At 43.2% G+C, this 12,449-nt stretch overlaps 1 protein-coding gene across 4 annotated transcripts in view; it reads right to left on the bottom strand.

Moving 5' to 3' along the window:
- The window catches only part of rap1gap2a (RAP1 GTPase activating protein 2a), a 39,891-nt gene extending 29,257 nt beyond the window's left edge, over nt 1-10,634 (bottom strand). For all 4 annotated transcript variants that reach the window (XM_070828673.1, XM_070828667.1, XM_070828668.1 and 1 more), the window contains exon 1: nt 9,921-10,634. In XM_070828673.1, coding sequence (XP_070684774.1) covers nt 9,921-10,048 — 128 coding nt within the window. In that variant the 5' untranslated portion in view covers nt 10,049-10,634. The remainder of the gene's footprint in view (nt 1-9,920) is intronic.
- Between the last annotated feature and the right edge of the window lie 1,815 nt (nt 10,635-12,449).

Genomic DNA, 12,449 nt, shown 5'->3' with positions numbered 1-12,449 from the left:
GTCAGGAGAGCAATAATTAAAGGCAACTGCACTCCAAGTCACCGGCTGTTTCCTGTGGGAACGCCAGGCCTCACCCTCTCTCTCTCTCGCTGTGATATGAATAGATACAAAGATGACAGCACAGACAGGAGATAAGACTGTCCAGCCAGACAACCTGAAACACTCTCATTATCAATAAGAGGAAGAGGAACAGACAGACGGATGGTGAGGGGAGGGGAGGGGAGGGGAGCAGCATCTGAAATAGACAATCGCTACACTTCTAAACTTAATACATACATTTGTACAGAAATAATTATTGGTGCTTCAATTACAGAGCTGGCGAGTAGAAAGAAGCTGCACGGCTGATAGAGTAGAGGAAAGGAAATGGATTTTGTAGGGGTGGGGGTGGGGGTGGGGGTGAGGGCGTGTGCAGGCTTTGTGGAGGTACAAAAATAAATGACACACTTCAAAACCTATTTCAACTCCTTGAACAAAAATGTGAGCATGAAACAAACATCTAAACACACTTTTTCATTATCACGCTCACAACTTCTTTATATGACGGCCTGAAGCCCGTGTTAATGAGAACTCACACACACACACACACACACACAGGCAACGCTCAGAGAGCTTTAAGTGGCTTGTGTGCACGTTGCCATGTAATTTCCTTTAGTTTCCTATGACACCAGTGCAGCTGCAAGACACAAATGGCCATTTGGAGTGTGTGTATTTGAGACTGACACATAACCACACTTAATACACTTTTCGAGTGTGTGGTGTTTAGTTTAAAAGGTTTTTGATTTAAGTTGATTAAAATGTGTGGTCTGGCACTGGTGTTATTTTCAGCCAATATTTAGCTCTGCTTCAGTTTCACTCTATTATTATACAATCTTTATTCACAATTTCACAGTGTATGGTTTTGTTTTAGTTTTGCTGTATATGCATTTGAAAAGCTTTGTTTTTTTCAATTTCAGTTCAGAGGGAATTTATGATTGACCTTTGTGATCACTAAAATATTGGCTGCATGTGTCGAGTCTTGAAGTAAAGTGAATCTAAAAAAAAATGTAATTTTTGTATTTTTAGCATGCAGTTCACCTATCAGCCCCTTTTTTCTCTTTCCAACTGCCTTCTTGGTCCTCTCCTCTCCTCTCCTCTCCTCTCCATTGCTTCTGTAATTAATCCAAGTGTTAGACTACACTAGCATGAGTGAAGGTCTCGCCCTCTCCATGCACACACAGTCCCAACCAAGGAAGCTATCAGAGTGTGTGTGACTTTGTCCCTCCCAAAGAAACCAGGTTAATCATATAGCATTTAATTTGTAACCCTGTAAGATCCTCTGGTGCTTCACTATTATGTTCACAATGTTAGGTAACTACCAGTACTGACGCTACTTTACTGCCTTTAAAGATCAGGTTAAATGACCAGCTTCTCTGACACACGCGCTGCATCTCTGACACTGGATTTACCATCTAAACACCACAGTCGCACAGTACAAGCAAGTAAAAGGTTATGTACTGCAGCTTTTGTCTTACCTTTGAAATGTCAGTGTTGTTTTCTGTCTTGCTGCACAAATGGTACCAAGAGACCTCAGACATTTACGTGTACTTACTAACCAACAGCAGGGAGACACAGATAAAGGCCATGGGCTGAATCTTTGTTTGTTTCTTTGTCTGTGGTGGCACTTTATGCAGTTAATCACCTGCTATTTATATAGTCCAGCGGTGCTTGTAGTCAATTTACTCTTAAGTGACTGTAATGTTATTGGTAGGTGCATAGATATGGAGCTTTTTCATCCAGTTAAACGCCTGAATAACAGCTCAATCTGATGCAGGAAAAACACATCATTTGGAAGAAATGTTATCCTGTTTCGGTTTGAAACATGAAACGGACGTCATGTAAATGCTCTTTTCAGTTACTTTCTGTTTTCAGAATATCTGGTCTTCACATGCACATCCCCTGAATGTCATTCAAAGATGTTACTCTGGGGAGACGCATCACTCTGTCTTTAATTTTTTTGTCATTTGCAAACACTCTTGGGCATTTTTCAAGAGAGTTTGCAAATGACTAAAAATCTGTGTGCATCTTCTCTTCATCTGAAGAAGTGCGCTGTTCAATTATTAACACTGGACAGTGGGAAAAAAATGTTAATGAGGATTTAAATAAAGAGGTTTTTGCCCTTTGGCACAGTACTGCATTGCAGAAAAAACATAGTTGCCTGGCATCACTGTCTCTTTATATAACTGGAAATGCCATAAATCCTATCTAATCCTGTTCATTTCATGGGATCCACTTCCTCTTTATCACTGTCCAATCTCACCCAGTCTCACTGACTTGAGTCAAAGGAGCAAATACAGTAAAGCATCTGTCAGATGACATTGAATACACCCCTTCTCAACCAGCTCCACCACTTCAGACTAGCTGATAACCACAGCGGAAAAGGTCCCGAAGAAAAGGAGAGAGATATGCAGACAGAAAGGGAGAAGTGAAGAATGAATGACAGATCGCTGAAAGAGAGGCTGCAGAGTGAGGTATGGAGAGAGGGAGAGAATAAATGAATCTCTGCAGACTAAAAATAGCTCCCAATCCCCAGCACGGAGCTGGGTAAATAGGGGCGTCTTGGGTGGGTCTCTGGACACTTGTTAGAGACCATACCATCTCATCCATTACACCCCAAGACAAGGCTGACTGTCACACACATTGCACACAAACACACAGATTTGTACAAACAGACATGTGAGTTCAAGTGCAATCAGATGTGTGCATGTTTGTGTGTGTGTGTGTGTGTGTGTGTGTGTGTGAGAGAACACCTATACATGGGGTCCCCTGCCGCTGCTAATCACAAAAGGAGTGAAACGCACAAGGGGGACTTCAAGAGAGGGAGTAATTGAGGGGACAGAAGAAAAATAAGGAGAGACGGGGGAATGGAAATACGAGTTAGTCAGTGAATAAAAAGCACTTGTGTTAAACAGCAGCAGGAGGAGGAGGGTTCGACAGCCATTTGAGGGAATGTACAACACAACACGGAAAAACTGTGTAAGGTGGGTAAGAAAAGACTGCACTCTAAAACATCAGCTCTGTCTAACAAAGTTTCCTCTCCAACATCAAATGTTCAGAATCATCCATCGGCTTCACAAAAGGAAAAGAATGAATTGATTGTTTGGAAGATTATTATCTACAGGTATTTTTTTTTTCAGCTGTCCACAATAACACAAAACAGTTAAAATCCTTTTCTCTTCCATCCATCCATTCATCCATCCATTATTTTCCGCTGAACACAGCCTGAGCCCCCCCAAACTGCCCCCACACCCGGGTTTTCACCTCAGTGACCACTGAAACCACAAACCCTCTGGCCCCCCGATACCGATCTGCTGCTTCAAGGGACTCCCGGGCCAGCCACGCCCGAAAAGCCTCCCTTATCAGCTTGATGGCCACCCTCATTGCTGGTGTCCACCAGCGGGTTCTTAGGTTGCCGCCCCGACCAGCACAGACGACCCTCTGGCCACAGCTCCTCGGCTTTGAACATGGCCCACTCTGATTCCATGTCCCCAGCCTCCTTCAGGATACATGAGTAATATTAACCCCCCTATGCCTAACCACCTAACATGTTGTTCGTTGGCACAGAATTCAGATCAGGCAGGCAGTTCCTCCCAATCAACCCCCTCCAGGTTTCTCCCTCAGCGTTGAAGTCTCCCAGTAGAACTATGGAGTCCCCAGACGGCCCCCTTCCAGGATGCCATCCAGAGACTCCAAGAAGGCCGGATACTTTGGTGCATAAGCACACACAACAGTCAGAGCATTCCCCTCGTAGTCGAATGGCGGCAGACCTCTCATTCAACAGGGAGAACTCCAACACAGTGGCACTCAGCCCGAGGCTAGTAAGTATCCCCACACCTGCCCGGCACCTCTCACCCTGGGCAACTCCAGAAAAGGAAGAGAGTCTAGCCGCTCTACAGGAATTTGGTTCAAGACCTGACACTTTGTGAAGAAGTGAACCCAACTATATCGAGCTGGTACTGCTCAGCCTCCCGCACCAGCTGCGTCGGCCTGTGGCCTGCCGCCCTTTGGCCACGAGCCCAAAGGGCGGTGGCTCCACGTTATTCCGTGGATCCAAGCCCTGCCACCAGACACCCACGGGCGAGCTCCCTTGCCAGGTCTGGCTCCAGGAGGGGGGCTTGGTTTCCCTAACCCGGGCGAGGGAACACTAAACTTCTGGATCCACTTCATACAGAGGTTTTTTGAGTTGCCCTTAGTCTGGCCCCTCCCCTGGAACCACTTTGCCTTGGGAGACCCTACCAGGGGCTATAGCAGCCAACAACACAGCTCCCTGGTTCACAGGGGCACACAGGGGCTTTTTGTATTCAGTGCTTTAGCACAATCTAATGTATATAGTCATCAAGTATATATTGAATCATACTGAATCAAGATGCAGTCCCAAAATCAAAGTTAAAACTCGTATAGAGGTGCTTTGTAATGTGTGTTTGGGTGTGTGTCTGTGTCATTCCCCTCCTCTGGACCGCTGCCCGACTGGCTGCAGTGCCGCGGCTGAATCTGAGTGTCAGAGGAATGGGTTTGAGCTGTTACCAGCTGCTGGTGTAATTTATTCTCTCAGTTGTTGTCACAAACATTTCAGCAACTACGTGGATACTGCAGGACACTGTTACAAAGACTCCATGAGCCATGAGAGGGTCTAATTCCAGCTTCACCATGACTGTGCATGCTTGTTTGAAAACTATAGAAATGTTCGGAGGTGTACCATGCACTTTAAAGGGAAACAGTGCTAAATTTGTGTCTGACCATGTACCTTTCTATTGTTCTGCTCCTGCACATCTCCATCACAAGCCCTTAATAATAGACATATAATAGACTACTGACACATGTTTTAATTAAGGGACCACAACGGTTGAGATACTTGTATAACTGCCACTTCAAATCAATCTATCTAGTCCAAAGGTGAATATGATGCAGGGTAGGGCATGGTTTAAAACACCCCAAAAAATAACTGGAACAATCACTCAAGAACAACTAAGATAAAACATACAAAGCAAATAAATATGTAGAAGATACAATATCATGTACATGGTTTTCTCTAATCACAATATCAATATTCATCTATACCAGGACAACATTCAGGTGTTTCCATTTCCTAGCAGGCCCTTTGTAGCAGTGACCTGAAGGCAAGAGCTCAAACTCTCTGCAGGATCTATGGACCTGCTTGTTGTAAATATATCCCTGTAAAGGGCCTGACTCACCCCAACTACGGCCTCTTGTCACATTAATAAGGCCATTCTTTCTGCCTGTGTAAAGATTTCCATGTCAGACAACAGTAAATAAAGATAAGATAATTTCCCTCAGAATGAAAAGAAGCTGATTCACTCTTTAAGAATCTCAAATGATTTCAAAACAGTTTCCTGTCCAGAATAGTATCAGAGTACAGTATTTGCTGTGTTCCACCAGCTCGAGTTCCTCTCCTTTAGTAACAATCACTGTAGCAGCAGAGGACGACTTGCTAAAATCAATACTCTTGTCCTTAGTTTTGGCTACATTTAGCAGGATGAATGACTTGTCATGTCATGGTGCAAAGTCCTCCTCCACAGGCTGCTGATCTTATTCAACCCCATCCGTGGAGGCTGACTAATAACTGATTCATCAGCACATTTTATTATGTGTCTGTTCTCATTATTACTGTGACAGCTGCTCTTATAAATAATATAAAGAAGGTGAGGAAGACCTTGTGGGGATCTGAAAAGGGACTTAATATAAAGGGAGACTGTTGACCTGTTGGCTTAAGCTTTTGTTGTGTAGCTGTTGAATTGGCCTCATGTTTACTGGTCAGACATGAGAATGATGTTGATCTTCTCATCTGAATCGAACTTTTAACCGAATAAATGTATTTAAAAGCTTGTCTGTCATGCGACAGATACTATGCAAACTGTACTTTTTAATGTCCTTCACCATAAGTATGTGTCCTCAGTGTATCTACAGACCCTGAAACTATATGAAAAGACAATGCTCTCTCTTTTTCTGCTGTACCATCTTTCAACATATATGTATGCAAGCACACCCTTGAGCTAGCATTTCTTTGACTGAATGAATAACTGCATTTATGTACAGTGTAAGTGAAGTCACAGGGAAGTAGTCAGGGTGAATAGTGGGCATACAAAGTACACCAGAGTCCTGAATTCATGTCCACATTTTATGTCTGCGGTTAAGTTTAGGCAAGAGAAACACTTTGGTTATTATTAGGGAAAGATTGTGCTTTCAACAAATAAAAAACTAGTGAAATACATCCAGACTCCTGCCCGTGGTAAGGTTTAGGCAAGAAAAGCACTTTGGTTAAGGTTAGGGAAAGATCATCGTTTTGGTTATTTGGGCAGAAAACAAATTAAATATGTTGTCAGTGAACATTTTGATACATTCGGTTCTAAACATTCTTCTAACTTGTTTGTCCAGAATTTTGTGGTATTTCCCTTTAAACGGGTTGCCTTGAGTTTTCCACAGCTGAAAAGCGAAACCCAAATGACCTTGACAAGTTGGTTGAAATGCTAATAAAGCAGCACAAAAGCTGATCTGCTACATTTTACTGTGATACGTCTAACTCCTTATTAAAATACACTAGGGGGATTTTTTGATCATTAAAAAGTATCCACAATTCACAAGCGTCCTTGTAAGTTTTAAATTATAGATGAAGAATGTGTTCTAAATGTACTTTCTGAACCATCATAACCTAGCCTCAGAGGAAAACATGCAAACCAGCAAAATACATAATAATTATCCTTATAAATGTAGGTTGTTTATTAGTATTAGTACCAATGTACGTTCACATGCTGTTAGTGCACCCTTAACAACCTTTCCCTTTAATTTGGCTTATTTTATGAAGCATCTGCTCAGCCTCTGTAGTTACAGTCAACTGCAGGCTACTGTTGCTTAATTTACAGATGAGGTTAGCAGCCCATCTCTACATCTGGACATTTTTCTCCCCTTGTCAGTGAATCAGTTTTCATAAAGTGAACCACTTAATGTGTTTTTTTGTGAGCCTCAAAACCTCTAATTCACAGTGAAGGTCACGCTGCTTCCTGTGCCATTACTGTCCAACTGTCCAATCAACAGGAGGTATTGTGCCAACAGGCCAGTATGGTCATAAATAATGCTAATTACATGTTGCAGTTTTGCAGATGCAATTTTGGTCAATATGTTTGTATGTGATATTAAAAGCTTTTAATACTAGAAGGAGACAAAACAGTGTGTGAGCAGGAACCCCCATGCTGTGATTATAGATTAGGTCTCAAAAACACTCTGGCATCATAAATTAGTCTCTCTCTTGCTTTCACACGTACAAACACACACACACACACACACACACACACACTCTCTCTCTTTCTCTCTCTCTCTCTCTCTCTCTCTCTCTCTCTCTCTCTAACCCAGCGATAGCACCAAGCCACGACAAACGGACGGGGAAATAAACCATAACCACGGACACTTGTCGTATAAGCCTAAACACAACTCATTCAGACTACAGGCTACACACACACGATGGGACAAACATCTCATACACAAGCACACACAGACAAAACAGGTCTGCTGCTGGAGATAAATGAGCTGTGGAGGACATTAATGCATGGAGGGGTAATATAAACATTCAGACACAAGCAGCAGACCGCATGCTGTTCATCTTAATGGAGGGCAAATATACATTATGGCTCTATCAGCGTGGAGATTGAGAGTGCCAGGAATACTCAGAAGATACAGGTGAGGAGCAAGATTGCGTGTCTATATGTTTGCATGTGGACTTGTGGGTGTTGCCTGTATTTGAGGGAAGGCAGAAAAATATGGACAGTAAGAAAAATATTACATTTTGAAATTCTCTGCTGCAAAGTCAATAAAACGCTATTTTTCAAGCAGTCAATGCAACAAGTTCCCTGTTATTATGTGGTTACAAATGCTCGGCTCTAATAAAAAAACGGTCTACGATTAACTTTTCCTTGTATTCATTGTTACAATAAGCTTGCTTCAAGGACACAAAATACCCTGTCACAATGAACGGCCTATCGTAGAGAGAGACAGTAGTGGTAAAAGTCTGAAAGGGGCGCAATCATGCACATAACACCTACACTTGGAAAAAGACACCTTCAAATCGTTGGCAATTTTGCCTGGATCATTTTGTGACACAACCACAGCAATAGCAAAGACAGCAGTAGAAGATTGTTGTAGAAGTGCTTTGAGCTATTTATATTGTCCAGGCATGATTGTGCTATCATTTGACATGAGGGAATAACATGCGGAATTAAAATCACAGAGCTAGCATGTGAAATAAATGTGTTCCAGTCACAAAAGCGTGTGGTTTTGTTGCATTGACAGACGATCATACCCCCCAGGCATGGTTGGATTAATCCACTAGCAGGGGCCCTGGGGCAAAAATTAACTGCCGTGGCCCGACTGACCGACACTTCCTCTTGCTCACTGTGTATGTACCTTGTTGCTGTCAAATACAGATTTTGCCCGGAGCCACAGAAACTAATGACTTACTATTTGTTGGAAAACGACCTACCATTTCAGGTTTAGTGTTGCATGTATTTAAATTATATTACAGTTATTCAAATCACCACAAAGTGAGTGTCACACAATAAACCTGCGACTTTTAGGGACCCAGGAGGTCTGGGGCAATTGACCACTTTGCGTGGTTGCTAATCCAGCCTTGCCTATTACACTATCTGGAGCTAAATTACACACACACACACACACACACGCACACACACAAATACCCAGAGGTCAGATCGACTTATCAGCATTTGCAAAGTGTGTTACAGTCTATTTTGATGTAGCCTATTTTTGGTCCAAGCTGTTAGAACAGAGCGGCAAAAGGGCTGCATATCATATCACACGTACAACACCTAACCCAGACCGCACAGTAACAATAAATAGGCAAAAACAGTCTGCAACCTTCTGCTCGGGTTCCAGTTCAACTGTACATGCATGGCTGGTAATGTTAGCTCGGCCAAAAAGGTCCGTCTGGGGGGGAGGCGTCGTGGGGGGAAGCGTTGGCAGCCTCGACCCTGCCAACCTCGCTGTTTGTTACCAGGTGGGATATTCCCATGGGTCTTATTGACTGCACTCATCTAAGGTAGGTATTAGTGGTAAGATGATCTAGACGCAACGCAGCACGCAGGGAAAATCCGCTTACAGGTGCATGTGGCGAGGCAATTTCTGAAGAAGGAAGACGTCAACATCTTCTGTATTCTTTTTCTCTACTGTGGTTTGCAGCTCGCCTATTAAGCTCTCAGCCAGTGCACAAAACTATGAACGTGTGCTAGAGCTGGCTGGACTGAAAGAGTTCCATCAGTATTACAGGCATCAACAAGTGTCCACTGTGTCTACAGCAAAAACTGTAAAAGCAAAAAAAACATACATAGGACATAAATAGATGAGTGGATGACCTTTGCCCTTCACCTTTTGCTTTGTATCTCTTTCTTTTAACACTTCACATTGAGTGAACTCTTTTTTCAGTGTTCCTCTCTCTCCTCACCACAGCTTTGCCTCTGTCCTCCGTTCTCTCAATCCCTCTCGTTTGCTCTTCAAAAGCACTCAGAACACACCTCTACTCACCTACAATCCTCAATACCTCTCTCTCTCTTTCCTGTCTGTCATTTCCACTGACTGAATTACACATGCAAGTGTGATCAGCAAGAGACACACACACTCACACACTCTGGCAGACTGATAAAAAGGACCTATTATAAACTGCGGATGCAAACTCATTGAACCATAAAGAACACAAAGTGCCTCATGCCTCTGGAATAACAAAGACATTACAAGCTAATAAAGTTTTCTTCACAATCCCTGTTCAACACTGCACTGCAGAACCCTCTGCTTGTCCCTGAGCCACACGTAATCTACCCAGCATGCCCGCCACATCTGACGACTCAAACGGGACCAACTTCACCCACCCTTCGCTCTCCTCTTTCTCCCTCTCCTTCTCCTTGGCTTTGCGTGACTTGTGCAGGAGTCCGATGAGGATCACAGCGGCCCGAATGCCAGCCTTTTTATTGTGGAACCGCCCTCCGGTGTGAGACATGCTGGGCGCTTCGGCTGGTGCCAGGAGGGGTTCAGGCGACAGCCGGTCCAAGGTCAGGCCAGCTCCAGGGTCCCTGGACTGCAGGACCTGCTTAGCTGTGGCTTTGCGGGGTTCCAGCTTGAGCCGTGGGTGTCACAGTCTTGGATCTATATGCTGTCAGGTTTGGAGACAGCTGGCAAGTTTCTGACAAAGTACCTGTTTGATTTCAGGCCTTGGATTGGCAATTTAGAGCCTCTGTTTCAGATGCTCTGGTATCTGGACCAGTAATCCAAAAGTTAAAGATTCTGCAGCCACATCTGGTTTGGCAGCTTGTCAGATCCAATTAAACTTCTCTTGTTCTCGGTGTTGGGGTTGTTGAGTATTTCTTGTAATCCCAGAGTTTCAGAGGGACACTCTTGGACTCCAGCTCAAGGTGAACTTCTATCTGCATTCCCTGCTTCTGCAGAGAATCTGTGCATCATCGCTCCATAACCCATCATGGTTTCCGATGAGAGGATGAAGAGTTGCGCCACTGACAGCCTCGCAGACAAGCTCACTGTGACACTGCATCTCCCTGTCTACCTAGCTCTACCTTCCCACCTCTCCCTCCTTCTGTAGCATGCTCTGCTTTTGCTCCCTCTCTGTCTGTTGCTGTTCTGCTACCTCCTTCCTGACTGCTGAGCCCCGCCCTCCTCCATCTGATAGGCTGGATTTTGTGCAAGGGCCGCCTCCTCCTCCTCCTTTTCCTCCTCCTCTGCTGTGTGGCTCCCTCAGTCTCTCCCTGCCCTTGTTTCTACCTTGTTAATAATTTTATATTAATCTCCCTGACCTTGTTCTATCTATGCTTGATTTTATGATTTCATTTCTAGGCACACGCATGCACACCCACACCTACCTACCCCTCTCTCACACACTCACACACAGACACACATCCTCAGTTGTGTGAAATCTCAATTCAAACAGGCTTATCAGCCTATTGCCTGCTGTGCTGTTGCCAAGGACATTGCAACTGAAATGTAACCTCACAAAATGAAAGGCGATTAAATGAAACCACATGAAGAATTATAATTTTAACACATTTTACACACTCACAGTCAAAATACATAACACATTTTTTTCACACTGCACTTTTTGTTCTTTGCCTCTTAATAGCCTGTTGTGCTTCATCTTTTCTCCAATTTACCTTTATTTTGTATTCCATCTACTAATAAAGTGTCTGCATGCTGTCTACTATGCTAGCGTTTCTCTCCAGCCGGAGCCACTTTCCTCCTCAGTTACAGCTCAGTAAACAGAGCTACAGTAGTCATCTTCTCAGAATATATTGATCTAATGCGTTCTTCTCTGTCTTCTCTGTTAGTCAAACTTACCAACTGACTGATGGACTGAGTGAGCTGATGGCTAAATGACTGACTAGCCAAATAAATTCTAGTAGCATAAATTAGCATTATTTAATTTTTCAGCCCGGCCAAGCTGGTCCATCATTAACCATGTGGCTGTTTTTTTCCCTTCTTTCATTCATTCATCATATAATTTCATTATGTTTTTCATTAGTGAAATACTTTGATGTCCTAGGAAATGCACATATTTGCTTTCTTGCCAAGAGTTGGTTGAGAAGACTGATGTCTGTCCTGTTAAATATGAAGTCACAGCCAGGGAAGTTAGTAAAGCAAAGCATAAGGACTACAAGCGGGAGTTTCCTCTGGTTTCCTCGTTTTCCCTTTTTCGGTTTTTGTAAAGATTTAACAAACAAGGTATATGGCAGCCTTTCAAAACCGGGGTTGCCGTCCTTGGGGTGCCATCTGGCTGTCAACAAAAATATTCTGACATTCGACGCATGATGAAATGCATTAAAATCCCAAAAAACTAAAGCTACAACTTATCATGAAAATGTAAATAACTAAAATTGTCTCTTCTCCTCGTGTCACAAGTTTAACATCAGGGTCAGTGTGTACACACCATGTATATCACAGCATCGGATTTAGAGGTCATTTACTAGGGACTGGCTAGCAGCTAGCCACGTATATAAAATACAATTTTTTGGGGTTTGTTTTTTTTTTATTATTGTGCAATGTGTGCTGAGCTTATGAAATGCTGAGTGAAGCGATCGGTGCGCATAATCAAGCAACAGTTTTTGTAAAAAAAAAAAAAAAAAAAGGCGCCAGAATCACAGCGCATCCAGAAACTGTGACACTTTTGTGCACTACTGGAAAGGAAGCTCTGATTTGTTACCTTTCATCCATCTCAGTAAACGGCTTTACAGTCTGGCTTCTCTGCATCTCATTTCTGTTTCATGTTTGAAAAGGTTTTTATATTTCTCTGGACCATGAAACATTCCAAACGTATAACGTAAACTTTCATTTCATGGCAAAAACACCCTTGAGAATTATCAGCTTCTCATGCGGCAGCAAGGATTAAAACTCTA

This window comes from Pempheris klunzingeri, chromosome 4, assembly GCF_042242105.1.
Source record: "Pempheris klunzingeri isolate RE-2024b chromosome 4, fPemKlu1.hap1, whole genome shotgun sequence".
In the NCBI taxonomy this organism is placed as follows: domain Eukaryota; kingdom Metazoa; phylum Chordata; class Actinopteri; order Acropomatiformes; family Pempheridae; genus Pempheris; species Pempheris klunzingeri.
This window is presented reverse-complemented; position numbering and strand designations above follow the sequence as displayed.